The 24,918-nt window shown below is 43.7% G+C and overlaps 2 protein-coding genes across 2 annotated transcripts; both read left to right on the top strand.

Moving 5' to 3' along the window:
* Window positions 1–10,427: 10,427 nt before the first annotated feature.
* On the top strand, window positions 10,428–15,789 carry LOC4333783 (HIPL1 protein). The gene is made up of 7 exons (XM_015776891.3): window positions 10,428–10,558; window positions 10,651–10,820; window positions 11,661–12,452; window positions 12,633–12,849; window positions 13,423–13,601; window positions 14,043–14,284; window positions 15,113–15,789. Exons 1-7 carry the CDS (start codon window positions 10,453–10,455, stop codon window positions 15,501–15,503), a joined length of 2,097 nt encoding a protein of 698 aa, XP_015632377.1. The 5' UTR covers window positions 10,428–10,452; the 3' UTR covers window positions 15,504–15,789.
* A 4,061-nt stretch (window positions 15,790–19,850) lies between these two features.
* On the top strand, window positions 19,851–23,425 carry LOC4333784 (beta-glucuronosyltransferase GlcAT14B). The gene is made up of 4 exons (XM_015773704.3): window positions 19,851–20,467; window positions 20,653–20,728; window positions 20,817–20,932; window positions 22,494–23,425. The coding sequence occupies exons 1-4, from the start codon at window positions 19,876–19,878 to the stop codon at window positions 23,057–23,059; spliced, it is 1,350 nt and encodes a 449-aa protein (XP_015629190.1). The 5' UTR covers window positions 19,851–19,875; the 3' UTR covers window positions 23,060–23,425.
* Window positions 23,426–24,918: the final 1,493 nt, after the last annotated feature.

The raw sequence follows: 24,918 nt of genomic DNA on the forward strand, positions 1-24,918 counted from the left end.
ACAGCACACATCAGTCTTAAACTGCCCGTACCATTGTTCAGAATTTACTTCATTTATTTATTTACAGTCAAAGAATCAATCTTAATCCATCAATTCATCCCGTGGTCAAAACTAAAACCACAAATCGTCCAAACTAAATATTGGACGAAGATCAGGATGTTGCAATGGCAATTACAAGCATTTACAGCTTCAGTTCTGATTTCTGAAGATAGAAATTGAATCTTCTCAATTTCTGTAAATATTATCTACAAGAGGCATGGTTACTGGTTACAAAGACTAAGCCCTAACTATCACTCCAACTCCCAGCAAGCTCTTCGGCTGTCCATCTCCATGGCCACCATGGCCGCCTTCGCCGCTTCTTGGCCGCCGGCCGGTTGCGCGCCATTGACGTTCTTGGACATGGAGGGCAGCGGGCGCACCGGCCACGCCGGCGGTGGCAGGTCGCGGCGGCGGTGGCAGCAGCAGCAGCAGCAGCAGCTCTGGCGGCGGCGGTCGTAGAAGCACTGGTGCGAGTGGCTGCCACCGGCGGCGAGCTCCTGCGCGCTGCGCGCTCGCCGCATGGGCGGCGGCGCGGCGGGGAGCCCGGCGGCGAGCCCCATCTCGCTCCGGGCGCGCCGCATCATCATCGGGGGCGCCGCGACGGGTGGGTGTGGGCGGCGCCGCTGCTGGACGCCGGCGGCGGCGTCAACGGCGGTGGAGACGAACACCCGGAAGCTCGCGGACGGCCGCGTCGCCCTGAGGCGGTCGTACTCGTCGCGCATGTGGGCGAGCTCCTCGTCGGAGGTGACCGACACCAGGAGGTCCTCGTCGGGACCCTCGTCGGCGAGGCGGTACCTGACCGCCGTGACGGCGGCGGCGCCGGCCTTCTCCGCCAGCCGCGCCGTCAGCTCGCGGAAGGGACACCGCGCGGCACGGCGAGGGCGCGCGTCTCGCCGCCGACGTACCGGAGGCCGCCGCCGGGGCCGCACGGAACGAGGCGGCCACCGTGGCTGCAGAGCAGCCTCATCATCGCCTCCTCCTCCTTCGCCGCCGCCATCGGAACGATTCGATCGATGATGGATCGATCTCGGAGTGTCAGCAGGTGAGGTGAGAGTCTGGAAGGTGAGGGGGGAGATGAGATGAGATGAGATGTGCACGGGGGCGGGCGAATCTGGCGCGAATTTATCGACCCCGCCTGCGCGTGCGCAACCGTCAACGCGTCGTTCGAAATCCGAATCGGATTCGACATGGCCCTGTCTCGGGGTGATGCTTTCGTTTCGTGGGCCGAAATTGCATATGTCGGCCCAACGGACGGATAATTCAGGTTTTCCCAGGAGTATTGGGGATTTGGGGGTGCTATCATTTGCATAAACTGGAAATGATATCCTAGCGATTTTAGTAAAAATATACCATTTTATCATATGTTACTCTACCAGATATTAATGTAAGTTCGATTAAATAAAAGAGTTGTGTTAAAATAGAAATCTAAAATGAAAAGGAAATGGCTCGCTGAAATTTCTCTCTTTTTTTTCTAAATAACTGGGCATGCGAAGTTTCATATTGATACAATAGGAAAAATAATTATAAGATCTATAACAAAAGAATAGCCAACACACGACAACTCCTTGAAACACATCAAAAGAAAGTACTAGCACCAAACCAGTCGCCATTGTGTGATTGATTGTCGCTAATTTTAAAAGGTGCTACAAATGCCTTGCTGAACACCTACTCCAAACAGAAGACCGTCGATGGGCTCTTAGTCATCTTCATGGAGAAGAGTTAATGAAGGAGAGGGTGAGAGAGAAGATATGCTTATCCCTTGTGCTAACCTAGTAATGACAACCTAGAACACACAGCTAAACTAAGAGGAACCAAGGAGGTAAAGGTGGTGAAACAGGACCTCCTAGACGAAGCCTCCGGGACGGTAGTGGCGCTGAAGACGCCACCATCATCCGTAAGCCAAGACCCAGGCACCCAAGCCTGTTTAGCCCCATAGAAAAAAAAAAGGAAAATCATTGAGCTCTATGGACCTTTTACCTGGCCATGGCCAAGTGACCCAGAGCCTAAGGTCCACCTTGAGGACGACATACCCTGCTTTGAACATCACCAATAGTTGCAAAAATTTTTGTTCCCTAAATCTCTTTTAAAAATCTCTAATAAGTATTTGAGGACTAAAATACATACTTCACTCCAAGAGATAGCCTACCTGTTTGGTAGAGCTCCAACTCCTAAATCTAGTTTTTAGGAGTTGGGTCTGGAGTGTAGTTGTGGAGCTGTCTAAACCCAGCTCCACATATCTAATTTCATTTTGTGAGAGAGCTCCACCCAGCTCCGCTTCCATTTTAGGTGGAGCTGAAACTGTTCGGCTGAGCTCTAGCTCCAGGAGAGGTGGAGCTGGAGCTGGATCTGTGTCAAATAGGCCCTTGACTAGAGGTGGACCACCTCCAAACTACCAACTTGATCTCCCCTCGTCCTACGTGATCACGCACGCCCCTCCCTAGCTAGTCACAGTGGATTGGGAGCCGGTGCACTCCCCCACTAGTGGAATAAGAGAAGAATGGAGAAAGGGATTTCAATCGGCTTGCAGCTGACTTGGGCAAAACTTAGAAACAACCATTGTTAAGTGGAGAAGAACCAAGAGTGGATTGTAATATCTCGAGGAGAAGTCCTCTTGTATTCCTTTGCCACTCAAACCAAATGTAAATGGTTGTAAAAAAATTCAAAACTTTTGATAATGTAGAATATAGTGATATACTGATATTTATCACTTCACTTAAAATCAAATTCGAAATCAACCTACATATTGAAAAAGAAGGGACACATTCAAGTATAAATAGTGCACATACTGTTCATATGTTGGATTTGTCTTTTTAATATCTTCGATGTATGAGTTGAGTTTAGACTTAAAAGATTTTGTAAAGTTTATATGTTGTATGAAGTGTCAAATTTTCAATGAAATATTCATAACCATTGGATAGTTTTTTACCGAACTAGGGAACATCCCCTCAAGGAATCTGCATACTTTTCCCAGAAAAACTGCTGAAGAAATCAAGCATAATGTGAGGGATAATACACCATCTGAATGGCTTGTTTTGTTCATTCTGAACCTTGTCCTTGGATGCAATTTCTTCAGTATTATAGAACTGAGGACATTCTAAATTTCTAATCGGCTCTTTGGTCCAATGAAGTCAAGGTATGCTGATATTCTGTCTTGAGTATGCAGTATTCGTGGTTCAAGGAAGTTAAGGTAACTTCACTTACAATCCGTCTTTATATGCAGTAGTTGTGGCTGATAGCCGGCTTTCAAACAGACATGCTGGAATCATGGACATGGAATTTCATATTCATTTATTTTCTGAGGAAGTAAGCTAATTTCGTATTCAGCCGATTTAATCTGATTGCTTAACTGAATGCTGATCGAATCTGATTGTTTGATTGAATTTCCCTGATATTTATTCACTGCGCCATGAACTCATGCAGGCTGTGAAGCCAACATATTGTAGATGTAACTTTGAAACAATCTACATCAACATCAACAAGCAATAAACTGTACCTACCATTGTTCAGAACTTTATTTATTTACAATCCAAGAACCAATCTTATTCCCATCATTAATTACATCCTGTGGCCAGAACTACAAATTACTGAACCACAAATCGTCCAAACTAGTATTGGACGAAGAGGACGTTCCAACCATTGGCAAACTACAAGAATTTACATCTCCACTTCTGATTTCTGAATGAATTCAGAAATCGACAAGAATAGCTATGATCTACAGAGACTAAACCCTAGCTATCACTCGAACTCCCAGCAAGCTCTTCGGTTTTCCAACTCGAAGACCACCGGACCTGTCGCCTTCGCCGCCGCTGACACCGCAGGAGCCGCCTGTCGCGCGCCATTGACGTTCTTGGACATGGCGGCCGGCAGCTGGCGCACCGGCCTCGCCGGCTGTGGCACAGCCGCGCACTGGTCGCGGCGGCGGTGGCAGCACCAGCAGCAGCTCTGGAGGCGGCGGCGGTCGTCGAAGCACTGGCGCGAGTGGCCGCCCCCGGCGGCGAGCTCCTGCGCGCTGTGCACTCGCCGCACGGACGGCGCAGCGGCGCTCCGCCCGGCCGGCGGGCAAGGCCGGCGCGCCAGGCGCCCGGCGAGCTCCTGCGCGCTCCGCGCGCGCCGCATCATCATCGGGGGCGCGACGGGCTGGCGCCGCTGCTGCTGGACACCAGCGGCGGTGGAGACGAACACCCGGAAGCTCGCGGACGGCCGCGTCGCCCTGAGGCGGTCGTACTCGTCGCGCATGTGGGCGAGCTCCTCGTCGGAGGTGACCGACACCAGCAGGTCCTCGTCGAGGCCCCCGTCGGCGAGGCGGTACCTGACCGCCGTGACGGCGTCGCCGCCGGCGCCGGCCTTCTCCGCCAGCCGCGCCGTCAGCTCGCGGAAGGGGGCCCCGCGCGGCACGGCGAGGGCGCGCGTCTCGCCGCCGACGTACCGGAGGCCGCCGCCGGGGCCGCACGGCACGAGGCGGCCGCCGTGGCTGCAGAGCAGCCTCATCGTCGTCTCCTCCGCCGCGCCCATCTCGATCAATGGATGGATGGATGGATCGATCTCGGAGAGATCGAGTCGAAGAGCACGGAGAATTGCGGGGCGAATTTATCGGCGCGCGTACGCGTGCGCGCGCAACCGTCGACGCGTCGTTCGAAATCCGAATCGGATTAGAGTATTAGACGTGGACTCCGTGGGATCGTGGGTGAGGTGATGTCATCGTGTGATACTGATGCCTACGTGGGCCGGAATTGGATATGTGGGCCCATGGGAAGACATATTCAGGTCTTCTTCCCAGGAGTATCACTGTATCAGGGTGCTCTCATTTGCACAAATTAGGAAAAATAATATCCGTAAAATTTTAGTAAAATAGAACATGTTGTCGTACTGTTACTCGACAAGGTTTTAATGTAATTTTCGAGTAAACAAACGAATTTTGTCAAAAATGAAATTATTGTTACCTGAAATTTGTCTTTGTTGTTTTTCGTATACTCCCTCCGTTGTTTTTAAATATAATTTTCAAAACAAACCTCTATAAATCTTGATTTAAAAATAATATTTTTACATTTTTTTAGAGGAAACATAGAACATTACTCATAAGAAACATAGAGGTAGGCTCCCCTGAAAAAAAAAACATAGAAGTAGGCTAAGGCCCAGATTGACAGTCCAAGCCTGTTTAGGCCCACCCAAAAAGAAAAGAAAATCATTGAGCTCCATGTACCTCTTACCCGGCCATGGCTAGTTGGCCCAGAGAATGAGGTCCAACCACCCTTGACGATTTTTAATTTTTATATTTTCCTAATATTTTTTTAAATATATATATATTTTGGTCCTAAAATTTTACAGACCTTTACCTAACGCTATATGAGAGAGTGTTTTTTTATAAACACCCTTCTAGAGGGCCTTTTTTACGATGTTGTAGACGTTCATTGGCATATGCTAATGATCACCCGTCGAGGAGGCCGACCATTTTGCAAATAGCCCTTGCAGCTCTTGGAGAGGATGGTAAGAGGGTCGCCTATAAAATTGATACCCTAATCGTTTTGCATGCGGCTCCCTTTAGCCCTCCTAAAGGGTGGCAAAAAAAAATGACACCCTTGATTATTCTGTAATCAGCTCATTTATCGCTCTTTGCCTAGCAAAATGACCAATTCATCGGCGGGCGTCTGTTAGCATGCGCCAATAGCCATCTGCAATGTCATAAAAACATCATTTGTTCAAGAGGACGTTATGGTATAGATCTGTGATGCACATGGTGACTTTGTGAATATGAAAATATGTTGACCCAATCTTCGAATGTGCTCATATGTATTGGGTGCGTATGTTCCTGTGAGCGTCATGCGTCTGTAGTGTATTTCGGAAAAAAAAGGGGGAAAGAAATCTGATCTAGTAAGATAACATATATTATTTAATCTAAAACTGGAACCATAAAAGGACAGCCGTCAGATACGGATGGAGGGAGATAATGGCGAACGGCAACCCTTGCTAGCAGCCTAGCAGAGGATACGTATCTGGAAATACAATCTGGCAACTGGCAAGGAAGAACAACTTGTGGGGAGCATGCGAATTAATTAATCTATGCAGGTGAAAATGCAGGTAGGTAGGAGAACACAGATGGGAGTTCATAGGAACAACCGAAACAACAGGTAAGCCACGTTGGTCCTCGATACACCATTGATTCTGATAATATATAGTACACCACATACATGATATGCTACATTATATTATAAAATTATAGTATGCTAAACAGCTAAAGTACTTTTGATGATAAAATCTACTAATATATTCTTCCCCCACATCGAACGCAAATGCTATTTTATTTGCCAACTTGCACTGCCAGCGACTAAAGTTTCACCAAAATATGACTATATATCACAAAACGCGCGCACAAAACTTTTTTTTGAAAAAAAAAATTGCCAAAGGATCGAACACGAGCAGCAGCAAGTCAAAATTGGAGACTTTGTTCGTGGGCTGCCATAAACTTCCAACCGTTGAACTGTGTCCTTGACCGAGACGTCTACGTGCTCCCAGCTCAGGTTTGTGTTTGCACACTGTTCAGACCACACAAAGCTTTAATTAATTTGCCTCTTTTTTGTTTGAACGAACTAATTCTGTCATCTTCGTTGAAGGATAGGACTTTTGGCATTGCGTCGACCGACAACGCAGTTGACAAATGCAGCCAGCCGCTTTCATGAAACTATAACTTTTTAGTGATCCTTGTGAACCAAAGTCAGAAGAGTTGGAGCTATTGCTCGATCTGGAAAGAGATATAGTCAGCTCAGTTGTTGTGGCACAGTCAAATAAACCCACAGGTTTTGTAGCACCAACCATTTGTGCTGAGATGGAGAGATCAGTAACTATGAGCATGCATCAAGCAAATAAGGGCCTGTTTAGTTCGCGAAATGAAAATTTTTGGATGTCACATCAGACGTTTGACCGGATATTGGAAGGGGTTTTCGGACACGAATGAAAAAACTAATTTCATAACTCGCTTGGAAACCGCGAGACGAATTTTTTGAGCCTAATTAATCCATCATTAGTACTTATGGCTAATCATGAACTAATTAGGCTCAAAAGATTCGTCTCGCGATTTCCCCCCTAACTGTATAATTAGTTTTTCTTTTAATCTACATTTAATGCTCTATGCATGTGTCTAAATATTCGATGTGATGTTTTTGAAAAAAACTTTTTAGGAACTAAACGGGGCCTAATTGAGACATGCATACTGAGTAGGAGTACATTACAAATTAACACTGAAACAGTCAAGCAACCACGTACATATAATCATATAGTATATATCTCTACGCAAGCATACCTGGAGAAGAAAAAAAAATCCAACCTGACTGCGGCAAATAGGAAAAAAGAAAATATCCATCCAGTGTGAACCGTGGACTTAAGCAAATGTTATCGTGTTTTCTCTGCCATGCCAACACTCTTAGATTGTGTTTAGTTCATGCTAAAGTTGGAAGTTTGGTTGAAATTGGAACGATGTGACGGAAAAATTAGAAGTTTATGTGTGTAGAAAAGTTTTGATGTGATGGAAAAGTTGGAAGTTTGAAAAAATATTTTGGAACTAAACACGGCGTTACTCCTAAAATTTGTGCTTAACTTGTACTCCGTCCCAAAAAAAAATATGCGTGTTCAGATTCGTTGCTAGGATTGAGTTTTTTTTTTGGGACGGAGAGGTATATATTTTAAAAGCATGTACAGAGACTTGATGATTAATTTCCTGAAGGATATTTTCGGTCCAATTGAAAAGATAAATTCGTTAAATATATGAGAATGTCTCAAAGACCATGAGCTTCTAACATGGTGTTAGCAAGAGTGAAAATCTAAAAATTATGCAACATTGAATCTTCAATCATTGATAGCGTACATCATACTCTGGGCTTGTTTGGTTACAGCTTCAACTCTACTTCCATCTCTCCTAGAGCTAGATCCCAACCAAACAGTTTCAGTTCCACCTAAAATAAGAGCAGAGCTGGGTGGAGCGCTCTCCCAAAAAGAACTAGAGACTCCACTCCAGACTCAACTCTCGAAGCTAAATTTAGGAGTTGGAGCTTCTACCAAGCAGGCCATTTATCATCACCCCATCATCAGGTTCAAAGCTTTTGGCTTGAGGGATATTTTTTAAAATAATATATATATCTTAAATTGTGCGGAAAGTATTCTCTAGCAAATTACTAACTTTTTATTATGCCATTCAACTGTAACACATTTTTACGGTGTCTATCAACAAATTACACAAACTTTAAGTGTCATGGTGTTTATCAACAAATTACACAAACTTTGAGTGTCATGTGATAAAATTTGCCATTCCAATATGGCTGCTCGTAGTGTTCAGATTTTGTCTTAAATTAGAATACAATTATCTCTTGATCTACTCCGTCTCAACTAATAAAAAAATACTCAATTTAATTTTATATGACTTCTTAATACTCACTTTGAAAAAAAAATCAAATATGATTTTAGAACGGAGGAGTGGCTATGTGCATATGTACATGCTCGAGGAGTTTAAGATTTTATAAACGCTTTCTAACTTCTGGTTGCCTGGTTGGTTTTCTGAATTTCAAAAGTACAGCTTCTTAGAATCAGATGAAAATTTAAGTCGCTTGGAAGAGTCGAAGGTGTTAGGAGAAGCTTTACGGCTTTAGAAACTCGGACTAGGCACTTCACACCGTGAAGTTGAAACTCAAACCACTCTATTGTTGTCTACTACTACTCCCTCCGTTTCACAATGTAAGTCATTCTAGCATTTCCCACATTTATATTGATGTTAATGAATCTAGACACACACACACACACACACATATATATATATATATATATATATATATATATATATATATATATATATATATATATATATATATATATATATATATATATATATATATATATATATAGATTCATTACTATCAATATGTGAGAAATGCTAAAATGACTTTGTCGACGGGTGATACCCGTAGACCGGATATAGAGGGTATTGGGGTACGTTGGTACAAGGATCTACATAGTACGACATCAAGCAAACAAAAGACAAGAATTATACTGGTTCAGGCCCCTTGATAAGTAATAGCCCTAATCCAGTTGATGTGGGATTATATGGTAGAAAACACAGGTTACAAAGGGAACAAGCGAACTTGTCGGATCCGGCGAGATTGTAGTCAAGTTGTTTCGACTAGCTCTCGATGACTTGGCTCCTCGTAGGCTCCGGCTTCGTAGGCTGTGTAGGTTGTGTTGGTTCTGAGATTCGATGTCCTCAACCCTCCCCAGGGGGTCTCTTTTATATCGCAGATCTAGAGGTCTCCACGTAGAACTCGGAGGTATCGGACCCTATACGATACGCCAACGACCCAGTTCTGCCCGAGTAGGATTCTTCCCGTCTGTAGATTCCGTGAAAGGTTTCCTTAGAATATACAGGAAATATCCGCATGCGCGTGGGTATGCCATATCGATATGTAACGTATATCGAAGGGTAAAGGGTACGCCTAACCCGTAACCCTGACAGACTTATATTGTAAAACGGAGGAAGTACTATCCAAGTCATCAACCGATCAATCTCTTTTTTTAGGCTTATTTAGTTGGTAAAAAAATTTGCCCCTACATATCACATCGGATATACAGAGGCAAATTTGAAGTATTAAACGTAGTTTAATAACAAAATAAATTACAGATTCCGCCAGAAAACTGCGAGACGAATTTATTAAGCATAATTAATCCGTCATTAGCAAATATTTACTGTAGCACCACATTGTCAAATCATAGCATAATTAAGTTTAAAAGATTCGTCTCGCAATTTACACGCAAACTGTGTAATTGGTTTTTTTTCCACATATAATATTTCATGTATGTGTCTAAACATTCGATGCGATAGCGTGAAAAATTTTGTTTGGGAAATAAATAGGCCCTTATTTACTACTTCCTCTGTCCCAAAAAAAAGACAAATCTTGGGTTTCCGTGTCCAACGTTTGACCATCCGTCTTATTTAAATAAATTATGAAAAAAATTAAAAAGACAAGTCACGCATAAAGTATTAATCATGTTTTATCATCTAACAACAATAAAAATATTAATTATAAAAAATTTCATATAAGACGGACAGTTAAATGTTGGACACGGAAAATTAAGGTTTGTTTGTTTTTTTTTTGACGGAGGAGTACATGTGACGAAACAACTGGCCGGCCGGACCACCGGCTAGTGTACGGACCCGGCGCCGGAATGCGCGGTGGGGCGACCCATCAACGAGCCGACACGGGTCTCCAAGTTGCGCAATATTTAAACCAGCAGGCGTGGTCAACGCCCGCCCACATGCGAGATACGACTCTCCCCCTCCCCTCCTACTCCCGCAAGTCCAAGTGCTGAGCTCCTCCCCCAATAAATCCGCCCAGCCCCGCCGCGCCATGCCCGCGAGACCCCTCCACGGCGACGGCCATGGCGAACAGCAAGAGCCTGCTCCTCTGCTGGTGCTCGCTCCTCCTCCTCCTCCTCGCCGCCGCAGCGCCGCCCGCCCTCGCCCTCCCGCTCTGCACCGACTCCAGTGAGTAGTGTGATTCCGGCGTGCCGTTCCTCTGTTCTGGACTCCTTTTTGTTTTTTGTTGTTGAGTTTTGTGTGTGGTTGATCGGGTGCAGGGGCGCCGGTGCCGCTGAACGGGACGACGCTGGGCTTCTGCGGCGGCGGGGGGAGCGGGAGCAGCAGCTGCTGCGGCGCCGCGGATGATGCCGCGCTGAGGAAGCGGTTCGAGGCGATGAACGTCTCCGACGCCGCGTGCGCCGGGGTCGTCAAGTCCGTCCTCTGCGCGGTACGCACGGATCGTTACTACCTCTGCTTATCAATTTATCATGAGTTTCCGTGGCCGTCTCGTCTTCAGGGGAAAAAAAATCTGAAGACCAAAAAAAAAAAAGTACTAGTGTTGGTTCAGCAGTTTCTGCTGTTTGGGTTGCATACCAAGTGTTCGATGTTTTGCCTGATCAGGCTGATATTCCGGGGGGAGGTTCTAAGCTGAGCACTTTTTTTTTTCATTCTCGGGGATGATGATAGTGTTGATCAGTCGTATTAGCATTCCAAATGTTGGTAGCCGAAATCTCTAAACCAAACTCATGAACCACCCTCACAGCGAACAACTTAACTGAATCCTTGGGCATTATTCTTCCCATGTTGTGATGACTGCTGAGTCCACGCGCTGCACACCTCTGCCCAACACTATCACTCGTTGACTTCATAGAGGGATGGGCAGCAATCCAAGTACCATTTATTCTTGAATCAGATATTGGATAGGTGTGTTGTGATTCAAGACTCTTAACATACCAGGATATAGCCGTACTCTTATTACTATAAGAATCTAAAAAGGAAAAGCAATAGAATTTTCATGTAAACCGCCTTTGGTTCTAATAAAAAGTTCGTCTAAATCATTAAAAAGGAGGTGTGACTGGGTCATGCATGGGGTAAAGCCATTGGGTTTTACTGTGTATAATGATAATAACAACAACACTGCCTGACTGCCATGTGATGATCAGTACTTGCAGTAGGACATGGATTTCAAGAGATATTCTGCTGTTTATTTTTTCTGTGAGCTGATAGTTACTACTTATTTGTTGCTCGTAGACATCAATGCTAAAATATTTTCTAATCTTGTATCCAGAAATGTAATCCATATTCGGCTGAGTTGTTCAACTCAAGCTCAAAGATTCGGATGGTTCCCGTCCTGTGCAATGGATCAGCTTCAGCTAGTTCTACTCAATCGAAGGATTCTACACAAGACTACTGCAAACTAGTTTGGGAAACATGCAAGAATGTGACAATACTGAATTCTCCTTTTCAATCTCCTTTGCAAGGTGGTGCAACATTACCTAGTTCATCATCAAAACTTACTGATGTTTGGCAGTCAGAAAATGACTTTTGTACATCATTTGGTGGCTCATCTGACAACCAGTCAGTATGCTTAAATGGAAATGAAGTTTCATTTAGCACTTCAGAACCATCACCCAGTCCTAAAGGGGTGTGTATTGAGAGAATTGGAAACGGGACATACTTGAACATGGCTCCTCATCCGGATGGATCCAACAGAGTTTTCTTGTCTAGCCAAGCAGGTAAAATATGGTTGGCAACTGTCCCAGAACAAGGCTCTGGAGGCATTCTGCAATTTGATGAAGCCAGCCCATTTATTGATCTAACTGATGAAGTCCACTTTGATTCTGAGTTTGGACTCATGGGTATAGCATTTCACCCAAAGTTTGCTACCAATGGGCGCTTCTTTGTTTCTTATAATTGTGACAGAACTCAGTCATCTAACTGTGCTGGTAGGTGTTCATGTAATTCTGATGTTAACTGTGATCCTTCAAAGCTTGGATCTGATAATGGTGCCCAGCCATGCCAGTACCAAGTTGTTGTTGCAGAGTACTCTGCGAAAGTCTCATCATCAAATGTTTCGGAGGTATGCATTTTGATACACTCTTCTGTGCAAATATTGACATCAATGCTCTTTGCTTATCCTTATTCTTCTTCCGTGTGTTCTCTTATTTTCGAAGACACAATGCAGCATGTATATAAAATGAAAGAAGATATCACAGAGTTGACATTTCAGTAGCATTCTCATCATATATTTATTTTCTAGGCAACATCTGCTAATCCATCCGAGGTTAGAAGGATATTTACAATGGGACTGCCATATACAGCCCACCATGGGGGACAGATACTTTTTGGACCTACAGATGGATATCTGTACCTTATGATGGGTGATGGTGGAAACAAAGGCGACCCTTTTAATTTTTCTCAAAATAAGAGATCACTTTTGGGGAAAATTATGAGGCTTGATGTTGATGGCGTTCAAAGTAAGTTAGTAATATGGATTTTGTTTTCATGGTTGTTCGTAATGTCATTTCATTGACTATTCCATTATTATAATTTGTTAAATTGATGCCATGTGTAACTGTTTCATCTCCATGTTCCTGTTGTATAGAAAGATTATTCTGTTGGAAATTTTATAATTGCTTTATTCAAATGCCCACTATGTATAATTTAATATTCTTTCCTTCCTGAATACCAGGGTACTAGTAACTATACTAAATGAAGCAGCCTACACTAAGAAAATGATAGCATTAAAAATTTGCACCGTTTGGTGTTTACATAATTATTTAATGTGCACATGTTTCTGGATGGTTGAGATTATAAAAAAATATAGCTGACAATGGTAAATTGTAATTTTGTGTCTGCGGTCCTAGTTTGATATCAGAATAACATTACGTGACTGTTTACATTTGTCAGCCAAAGCTATTTTATCAGGTGAACACACTGTCCTTTCGGAACTTTCTGGATGAAAATAGTCATGCCATTACTGCATCTTCATGATATGGTATTTACTTTTTATTAGATTATTGCTCCTTCACAGTATTGTTGCTTTTCAGGCCAGAGTCAAATCATTAACCAGAGCTTGTGGGGTAATTATTCTGTTCCTAAAGACAACCCATTCAGTGACGACCGAGACTTACAACCAGAGATTTGGGCCTTGGGCTTGAGGAACCCATGGAGATGTAATTTTGATTCTGAGAGGCCTTCCTATTTCTACTGTGCAGATGTTGGGCAGGTAATGTTTCTGAAAATATTGGCAAGTGGGCAACCACTTCATATTGTCATGTGCATGTTACACAACTCATTTAAGTCTCTTCTTTGCAACTGAGCTCTTTTAATATGGGCTACTGAACTAGATTTGGACATGATCATGCATTCTCTTGCTAAAATTTCCATTTTTATGTAAGGGTTTGTAGTTACTATGCACATGTTTAAGCCTTTTTAAAACCCCATACGGGTCCATATTTTGTGAAGATTCACATATGGAAAATCGTGTAAGAATCTTGCCTTGTTTTCATCATCTATGGTATTCTTTTGCAGTATGTACTGTTCTTTTTGCTCATTATGTTTGAAGGCTGAGAATTATTTCGGGTACAATATAATATGGACTGTCAGGATGCATTTTGATCTGACCATTTGCTTTTATTGGCATTTTTACCTTGACATACATCCATAGGATTTATATGAAGAGGTAGATTTGATCTCGAAGGGTGGAAACTATGGATGGCGTGCATATGAGGGCCCATACATTTATCATCCAGAATGGACTCCTGGAGGGAATACATCGCTTAATTCTATAAATGCCATCTTCCCTGTTATGGGCTACAGCCATTCTGCTATCAACAAGAACACTGGGTCTGCATCAATTACAGGTGGATTTGTTTATCGAGGGTCTTCTGATCCCTGCCTATATGGAAGGTTTGTATCTGCTATTAGTTGGTTTCTTAACATTTCATAATTTTGGAGCAAATGACGTAAAAAATGACTCCATGCAGCATGAGTAAAGTTTTCCATGTATCTAGTTTCATTAGGTAACGTGTACGCTGGAATTCATCATTTAGAACCAGTTACACTACCTATTCACAACCAATCATGGCACATGCTATATTTCTATCATGTCAAGCCAACAGTGCAACTTCACTTTTTTTTAGAACTTATGGTGCGCAAAATAGTTTGTGCATTAATTGTAAAACAAATGCATATATACAGTATATTTCTAATGAAAAAATAAAAATATGGATTGAGCATGTAGAAAAGCACTTTGTTGGGCTTTGCAAGACAGAAGCATATAACATGTTAAGTGCAGAACTTTTCACTCTGATGCTTATTCATCAATCCCTATTTTTGTAGGTAGTCACCCTAGTACTAGTTTTTGTGTATACCATTTGCAGTTACAATAGCACCCTAACCATACATTTTCATCTTTGCACACCGACATATATTCACCAATCCTTCCATTGAAGAACATGACTTTAATAGCAACTTGAGGATTGATGAATATCAATATCATTCACATTTACAAGCTGCATAGTAATTAACCAAACGACTATTTGTTCTTCTAGTAATGAGCCGTGATAGTAACATATCATCTATTCTGATATATATTAATCAATCCTCATAGTAATATGCATATTGCCAGTATTGTTCTTCTAGTACTATTATTTGTGTTTACCATTTACAATTACAAGTTGCGCAGCAAAATTAGCTATAGAAATTACAATTTCTATCCCCTTGATATGTGTTCAGGTACATATATGCTGATCTTTACGCGTCAGCAATGTGGACCGGCACAGAGACCCCAGAGAGCAGCGGAAACTACACCTCAACTCTGATTCCGTTCAGCTGCTCCAAGAACTCTCCAATACCCTGCGAATCTGCATCAGGCAGCAACCAACCATCGTTGGGCTACATTTTCTCCTTCGGCGAGGACAACAACAAGGATGTCTTCCTTCTAACATACAAAGGCGTCTACCGAGTTGTCCGGCCTAGCCTCTGCGGCTACACCTGTGCCGCGGAGAAACCAGAGACCAACAACAATGGAACGTCTCCCTCAGGCTCTTCATCATTTGCTTCAGGAAGGAGGATAGGGAAGTTGGCAGTAGTAATGGCGTTTGTTTTGTGTGCATTATTCTTCTGAGATGTCCATCCCTGTTAGCTTGTTATATATCATGTATGGTTTCTTTCGCACCTGCTGTACAGCATTGACGAGCCCTACACGTCTGTGTGACTGTTTGTGATTATTAGTAGTATTTGGTTGTGCTTAGTTCTCAAGTGGTGGGCTTGTGCAATGTAGCATTGTGATGACTGAAAATTAATTAGCCGTGCTTGCCTTTAGGATTGGGCAATGGGCAAGAATATTTGGCAAGTGGAACCACGTTACTGTTATAAATGAAAGTTGTACGGGGGGTAAGCTTTGTTCTGAACCTTTAGTTTTCGGGCTTGTTTGGTTTGGTGCTAAATTATGCCCAACTAATTCATTGGTAATTTTGAATAGTGCTTCTATATGTTTGGATTGGTGTCAAATTTTACCAACACCAGTTCTTAGGTAGTACAAAATTTGTCCACCTAAATTTGGTAGTACCAAAATTTGTCTAAACTTTGATACTACCAAGATTTTAGTAGGGCACCAAACCAAACTGGCCCTTCATCTTCTTTTTGTTTGAAGAAGACAAAAATAAACTCACCATCTGGACATTCTTCTATTCCATCAAGGTTATCTTATCCTCCTGTGTTCCATCACTTCTTCCAGGTTGTTCCTGTACCTTCCTGCTCATTCGGTTGGCATCAGTCATTCGGTAAGCAGTCATTCGGTAAGGCCATCCCCAACGGGTATCCTTGGCTAATAGCCTTGCTGACGTTGTCGAGCTCACGTTTCTTTTCACGCCGGATCCGTCTCCCAGCAGAGAGAAGCGACTCCTCTGTGAGGCACGAGTCTCCTTGCGCTCCTCATCTCCTTTTCATGGAGCCACAGGTCGTGGGCTCGTGGCTACACGTTAGGCGATGCTATGGTTAAGCCTCACGCTAATGATCCTTGTTGCAACATAGTCATTTTCCTCCTTCAACCCTCGGCCTCGTCGCTTGGAGGAGGCCCACGGTGGTGGGGAGGAGCCAGAGGGGAGGCGCGGTTTGGAAATGGCGTGGTGGTGGAGCTCCCTGGAACGAGTCGGCGGCATGGTGGGGAGTAGGAGGCAATGCGACCCACCAAATCCAGCTGCCGGCATGGTGGACGTGTTAGGAAACGATAGGCAAACAAACGATAAAGAACAATAGATCAATCACAGAAGACACGAGATTATAACGTGGAAAACCCTCCCAAAACAGGAGAGAAAAAAACCACGGACGCTAGCCAGCAAAATATCTTCACTATATCTCATTAGATAGAAGAAGTTGGATCAGCGACAGAGCCTTACGATCTTTCCGCTTCTCCTCAGCGGTCCATTCAGTCGATTTCTTCTTCCCAAAGCTTTCCAGCGCCTCATCAAGATCCGAAGTTTGCGCCAGAACAGCCCGCATCTTGACTTGCCACAGCGAGAATCTCGTCTTGTAGTCTAGCAGCGGTAGATCATACTTCATCGACGCCATCGCGAAACCCTAATGTGGGAACAAGCTCTGATACCACTTATTAGGAAACGATAGGCAAACAAACGATAAAAAACAATAGATCAATCACAGAAGACACGAGATTTTAACGTGGAAAACCCTCCCAAAACAGGAGAGAAAAACCACGGGCGCTAGCCAGCAAAATATCTTCACTATATCTGCAGTGAGGTTACAACGCCGCACGACGGCTTATAAGAGATATATATATGGTGAAACCCTAGAAGGGATGACGATCAGTTTCGCGGGGGCTCCGCCCCCCACCCCCAGGCGTCCCCAGGTGCACGGCCCAATGGGCCAGCTTCAGCCTCCGCTCCACTATGGCATAAGCACCTTTATTAAGTGCAAATGAATTTGGATCACAACTCAATAGGACGGTGACAGGTGGAGGGAGAGAGAGAGGTGGCGGTGACCTGGGGACGGCGCAGCCTACCTGATCAGGTTGCTGGCTTGGTGGACGGTGAGGGACGGAGGGAGAGAGAGGCGGCAATGACCTGGGGATGACGCAGCCCACCAGATCTAGCGCGGTGAAGAGGAGCTCCATCAGCGACAGTGACAGGAGAGCTTGGCTGGGAGGAAGGAATCGTGGGTGGCGACGGATGGAGGTGACGAGAAGTGAAGATAGCTGCGCAGTCTAGAGGAGGGGAGAGGTGGTCGGTCGATGGGCATAATAATAAAAGAGGGGTAGGTGAGGAATACCACACTCGTGGTTTCGTAGGCTGGGACACATGTGTTATGTACTTAGAGTGTTTTCACATAGTGCCCTCAAATTTTAAAAGGTTTATTCAAGAGTAGCTTTTATTGTGAGTAGAATGTTCCATGTGTGATCTTATGCTATATGGTCCAAAGGAGACCACTACTATCGGTGGCTTTTATTGGGGATACTCTAATGTTGTTAATTGAGTTTCTTGTCCTACCTTCTGTCAGAGAATGGAAAAGGTGTCTTTGGATGTTGCTAACCTCATTCTTCATCATTGGGTTGGTTGTCCCTCCCCTTGGAATCGTGCAGAGGTGCTGACAGCCAGACGAAAAACTAATAAGAAGAAAAGATTAGCCAGCTTTGTGTAGTACGAGCTACCATTTGTAGACAGGATCACAGGAAAGAGAACTATATCAAAGTCTTTTCAAGCATCCAATCTCTTTGGAGATCTCTGAATTTGTCAACGATCGCCGCGAGCTCGACGTCCGGTCGGCCTGTATAATCGCTTCTCGCCCCTACACCTATACGCACGAAATGGCAAAAAGAAAGTACAGGAAGGGGATGTTGGAACGATCTAACTAACTAATTAAGCAGCTAATTAAGCCCGTGAACATTGCAACTGTATTGTACTAATACACCTATAGCTAGGTGACAATCTCTGCTTTTTGACTTTGTCCGGCTAAAGCTTCTGCTCTAATTGGAGAAATTTTAAGAATATTGTTTGGAACGAGTTCAAGTGTATAGGAGAAAATATATAAAAGGTACTGCACTTCAATATATAAAAGGTACTGCACTTGAACGTTAGGGAACGTACAATTCCGACTAATGAAATGTCTCATAGTACTCATATCGCAATCGTAGAGGAATAATGTTGTTGTCTCGTCAAAAAAGCAACTTCTCGGGCATTAGGTGCCGACAATGAAACGTACATAGCGGCAAAATGCTATTTAGAGTCGTACGATCTCTTTTACAGTTATACATGTACTGTGTAGAAGTCAGAATGGGAAGTCAGTTGAGTGTAAAATTTTGTATATTTGCAATGAATGGACAATTAACTACTGCTCTGTTCTTACTTTTGCTAGCTGCATGTTAATAAAACTTATTAGTAAAAATATATCCATATGAAAGTAATTTTTTTATAACAAATCCATTTTCGTGTATTAAATTCTAATATTTATAATATATTACTAACGTAAATTAAAGAGGTTTGACTGTAATGTTTATATCACAAAACGGTATTTGTTTTCAAAACAAGTTGGCTATATGCAAATATAGGACGCCATCTTTTAAGAAACGGAGTACTTTTCTTTTTAAACAAAATAGAGGTCTTTTTCTTAACAACCATAATAAGTCGGTTCTGCTATTTAACAGGTAACACGCGACAATTTAATTTCCAGTGAAAAATATTTTATTTTTTAGCCATCAAATATTAGTGCTGTGGGGAGAAAACATTTCACGCACATGCAAAGGCGAGGGGAATTAAACTCATGAGGTGCCGATCGCAACCGTCAAACCCTAGGTACCACTGCACCAGCTAATAGCTTTGTCTGTATACATCCAATTTACGTGTAAGTTATAGATTTATAGTATAATTACATATAAGTTATAATATAATTATGCTCTAACTGCATTATAAATTTAAAATTACATCTACTACGTACTTTCGAATGTTAGTACTTCCTAATAATAAGACTAATAAGTACGAATACTAAGTACGTGTGTGTTTGGAGGGTGTTGGTGGGCAACCCAGTGAACCGCCTAACCAGTGCCGCTAGCAAGCAGGGTCCCCCCGAGTCCCTTGGACGCTGCCGGCGCTCACACGAAAAGGAAAATCTCCCCCACGTAATGCCTCCCATGTCTCCGCGACACAACCAAACCCCGCAAATCCCCTTCGCCACTCCGATCCCTCCCGCGTCGATCGATCGGCTCTCGTCGCCCGCACGACGCCCCTCTTCCCCCGCTCCCGCGCGTCGCCGAGCGTTTCACGTTCACAACACCCCCCCCCCCTCCCCGCTCCCATCGTACGAACTCGTACGACTCGCCTCCGCATGCGAGGATTTTCCCTGCCGGCTACGCACGCCACCACGCTCTCCGTGACAACGAGGCGCCAACCTCCTCCTCACTACCCGCGTCGTGCTCCCCCTCCCCCACTCATATAACCGTCCACACCCCGCTCCTGCTCCCGCCACGCCATTGCATCCATCCAATATCCATGGACACCCACGCCGTGCCCCGCGCCGCCGCCACCGTCGACCTCCGCTGGCTGCTCTCCGTCGCGGCGGGGGCCGTCTTCGCGCTCCTCCTCCTCCTCGCCGCCTCCCCGCCCTTCCCGCTCCGCCCCGCCTCCCTCTTCACCACCACCTCCCCGCGCCGCGCGCTGCCGCCGCTCTTCGTCGAGTCCTCCTCCACGCTCTCGGCGCCGCCGCCGACACCGCCACCCTCGCCGCCGCGGTTCGCCTACCTCATCTCCGGCTCGGCCGGGGACGCGCCCATGATGCGGCGCTGCCTCCTCGCGCTCTACCACCCCCGCAACAGCTACATCCTCCACCTCGACGCGGAGGCGCCCGACGACGACCGCGCCGGCCTCGCCGCCTTCGTCGCCGCGCACCCGGCCCTCTCCGCGGCCGCCAACGTCCGCGTCATCCGCAAGGCCAACCTCGTCACCTACCGCGGCCCGACCATGGTCACCACCACGCTCCACGCCGCCGCCGCCTTCCTCTGGGGCCGCGGCGGCGGCCGCGGCGCCGACTGGGACTGGTTCATCAACCTCTCCGCCTCCGACTACCCCCTCGTCACACAGGATGGTACACTCTCTCTCACCATTAATGCCACTCCAAGCTCTTCCTTCCTACTACTCATTAATTGTTGCCGTTAGCGGTTGGATCAAATTCAGTTCATCCGCATTTCCTGAAAATTATTGGTGTTCTTGATTGGACTCCGCATTGATTCTTCGAAAATTGTGATTAAGATGCTCATTAATTTACTGCAGATTTGATGCACGTGTTCTCCAAGCTGCCACGCGATCTCAACTTCATCGATCACACAAGCGACATCGGATGGAAAGCGTGCGTGTTAACTGAACAGTGCCAATGCATTATTCTGATCGGTTCCTTTTGCTGATTGATTGCACTGTTTATGTGATTATTTTATCAGATTTGCAAGGGCGATGCCAATGATCGTGGACCCAGCGCTGTACATGAAGACAAAGGGTGAATTGTTCTGGATTCCCGAGAGGAGGAGCTTGCCGACAGCATTCAAGCTCTTCACTGGTATGATATGATACTGTCCTGAAAATCTCTCAGTGGAAACCTGATGCTGCAGTAAATTTGTCCATCATTGCACTTGATTAGCATGATAGTGCTGTAGTTTTTTAGAGGAGAAATGTTACTGCTTTTAAGTTCTTCACTGGTATGAGTGGCACCATGAGAAGAAGTTCAACCCAAAGGATCTTTGGTACAACAGAATTGCAGCTGTTGCAGGCTTGTAGGTGATGTTTATTGCATTGTTGATTTTGGAGCGTTGGTGATGTTGTTTACTCGTTGCATACCAAAGATTTCAACAGGATAAATTGCTTGTTCTTGCAAATCATATCCTGTTGAAAAATTATGATTTTTCTGTTGTTCTTAATTCATAATTCCAATAGCTGTTTCAAACTTGACTTTGTCTGAACTCTGAACAATTGAAAGGTCTAGATTCACTAAATCTCAGATAGTTGGCCTTCCTAAAAATAAGGTGATCCTCTCTAAGTTCTGAATTAGTGGAGACCATGTTTCTTTCTAGGAAGCCAATAAACGCAGCATTCCTGTGTCTGATTGCTTCTCATGGTCTTCTAATTAGTGGAGTATTACTAGCTAGTTAGCCTAATTAGTATGTGTAATATAATGGCAATCAAAATTAACTTATTGATCTTCGCTAATCCAGTTGATATACTCAATTCACAGGTTCGCGGAGTAATAAACTGCCAACTTTATTTGAGCTATTATAACATTGTTTTATTTTACTTGCGGCACATTTAGCTTCTCGGTCCAAGAAATGGTGCGGCACATTTTTATATGAGATTAATAATTTATAAACAGTGCTACAGGAGAGCAGGATAGCAGGATGACCACCTCTCAACCACAACCTAAAAACTACTAAAAGAAACATAATAGCTGGATAGTAGCAATCATATTATTCATTAGAAAATTATATTCATCGGATTATTATTATTATTTGCTCTATGGATCAAAGAAAGTTGATGGCGTCTTTGCTTCCTTCCTATCAAAGAGTCAAAGTCAACAGTGAATCGGTTGCTGCAATGAAATGAATAAACTTGCCAGCTATCTTATGATGGCCCATCATATTTATGCTATAAATCAGTAATATAATATGCTCCATCATATAATAAATTCCAAAGTTTTACTATGCAAAATGCTCCATTTTCCTCTGCCATTTCTCCTCTATCTGCAAAGAAGAAGTCCTGCTCGCTCACTGACTAAATGTCGTGAGTGATAGATGAAGTGGCCGAAATAGCGTCCCAGTTTGAAGAAACACCTGCGTTATGATGGTAGAATCATGTGTATATGAATTCAACCACCATGGTTCCACAAATATTATGTACAAACAAATATGCTTTTAATATATAGTAGGAATTTAGCGGTGCTAGAATATGTAGCTGGTCTCCGTCTCTTTGAGCGTGTGTGTCTTCCGTGAAATAAAAAAATAGTCTAGTTTTAATCTTTTTAGAGATAAATTTTAGACTTCCGTGAAAGTTCAGGGACATTAAAAAAAAAGAGAGACATTTTTCTTACTCCATTCGAAATCAAAGACTAAAATGCGAGATATCTGCAGGGTCAGCGTGGATGGTGCTATCGAGGCCGTTCGTGGAGTACCTGATCTGGGGGTGGGACAACCTCCCGCGGACGGTGCTCATGTACTACGCCAACTTCATCTCGTCGCCGGAGGGCTACTTCCACACCGTCGCCTGCAACGCCGGCGAGTTCAGGAACACCACGGTGAACAGCGACCTCCACTTCATCTCCTGGGACAACCCGCCCATGCAGCACCCGCACTACCTCGCCGACGCTGACTGGGGCCCCATGCTCGCCAGCGGCGCCCCCTTCGCCCGCAAGTTCCGCCGCGACGACTCCGTTCTCGACCGCATCGACGCCGACCTCCTCTCCCGCCGCCCCGGCATGGTCGCCCCCGGCGCCTGGTGCGGCGCCGCCGCCGCCGCCGATGGCGACAGCAACAGTACTACTACCGGCGGCGCCGTCGACCCCTGCGGCGTTGCCGGCGGCGGCGGCGAGGCGGTGCGGCCGGGGCCTGGCGCCGAGCGGCTGCAGCGGCTGGTGGCGTCGCTGCTGTCGGAGGAGAATTTCCGGCCGAGGCAGTGCAAGGTGGTGGAGGCGAATTGAGCAAAGCTAAGCTAGCTTAGCATCTCGCCATCGAAGATCGATCTCTCGTCGATGGGATGAAATCTTGATATGATCATGTGAGATGAGAGCGCAAAATTGCCTGAATATTGGGAGTGCGATCGATCGATCTCACGTACGGCATATAGGGTGCATGACACCTGAATATACTGATGATGGTGTGTGCATATATAATTTGTATGGTGGCAATGTGGCATGCAAGAATGCATGATGCTAGGTTGTCAATTAAGGTATACGTGTGTATACTGTATACTGTAAAAAGAAATAGAAATACTACCAGCATATATGGAACGAAGAATGTGTGTATTATCCGACATTTTAACACACTTATACATTTGTTTTTAGAAATTGGAAGAGTACAAGCTAAGTACAATTATTTTACCCTTTTTTTCAAACTAGGAAGGTAGCCCGCGCATTCGCGCGGGCATGTGTCGTATGTTAAGTTTGAGATACTTATAAAAGTGAAATATTAACCGGAGAACACCTCCCATAATTTCTCTATAAATTGTTTTCGTGGCATTAATTGCTTTTATAATTTTATAACCTGTTAAATCATATTTAAGTAATATCTATAAGTAATTATTTATAATCATCTTCATCATTTGAAAAGAAGGTAGACTTACTTTATTTAGAAAACATATCAACGTAAGTAAAAGTAAGTTGTTTTTCTTTTTTTAGTTGCATATATATTATCATAGTTTACTAAAGGATGAATTGGGTGGGACATGAAGCTCTAGTAAATGTATGGGTTTATATAGCCTAATATGATTAATGTGGTTTGAGAGACGATCCATCTGTGAACATTTCATGTAGAGTGAGTGAGAGGCTCCACGCAATCTAACATGAATACGATAACGATGAAATATAATTGCACAATAATATTTTTTAAATGTGATGTACCATGAATATACGCTTGTTTTTTTATATATAAGATAGATATAATGGTTAGAAATAATGGTACAATTGATTTAAAAGGCATAGGAGTATTCCATATATGTAGCTTATGGTTGTTTTAATTATGTGGTTGGTGACTTACGAACACTCTGGAGGGCGTTTAATTGATTTTTGTTATGTACAATGATTTAGTATAACACAATACATATTTTCAATTATTTTTCATGTTTATTTAGTGTTCATGCAAACGGTAGGATCTACCTTCAAATGATATGTTTTAACTTTTATATAGCAGAATAAAGCTAATGAATGTTTAATTATAAATAAAACAATAGTTATGACTGTTTTTATATTATGTTAGTTAGAAAAAAATAGAAGAGGTGATAATTGCATTGGAGAGGAGAGAATGCGATAGCCAGAGTGGGAGGATAGTGGTATTACGAAAGACAGGATGATGGAAGGAGATTATTGTTTTTAAGATAGATCAAATGTATCCTATAATTTTGAGTTATCTATTTTTATAAATACATTTAATCTTAGATCTAATTTAAAATACTTTTGGTGTTGTATTTTCTAATTAAACTACTTAATATATTCTAATTTTAGTGCATTTTATTAATCAGAAGGTTTAAAAATCTATTTGATAAAATAATAATAATTTAATAATTTATTGGTTAAAAATATTCGGTCTAGTTTGAATTTAAATAATTTATAAAAAAGGAGGGTGGACACCGGCCTTAGAACACGAAGGATGTCCGTTTCTACAAAAGTGTATAGGACGGTGATTTAGTTTTATTTTTTTGAAAAAATATTATTATAAATTGTGATTTCCATCCAACTAAAATAGCATGAAAATCATGAAAATAGGATAGAAAAGGAACAAAGGGGAGGGCGTACACGAAAGGAGTTCACGTACATGGAAATGTACTTAATGACATATGATATCA

The sequence above is a fragment of the Oryza sativa genome, chromosome 3 (assembly GCF_034140825.1).
Source record: "Oryza sativa Japonica Group chromosome 3, ASM3414082v1".
Lineage (NCBI taxonomy): Eukaryota > Viridiplantae > Streptophyta > Magnoliopsida > Poales > Poaceae > Oryza > Oryza sativa.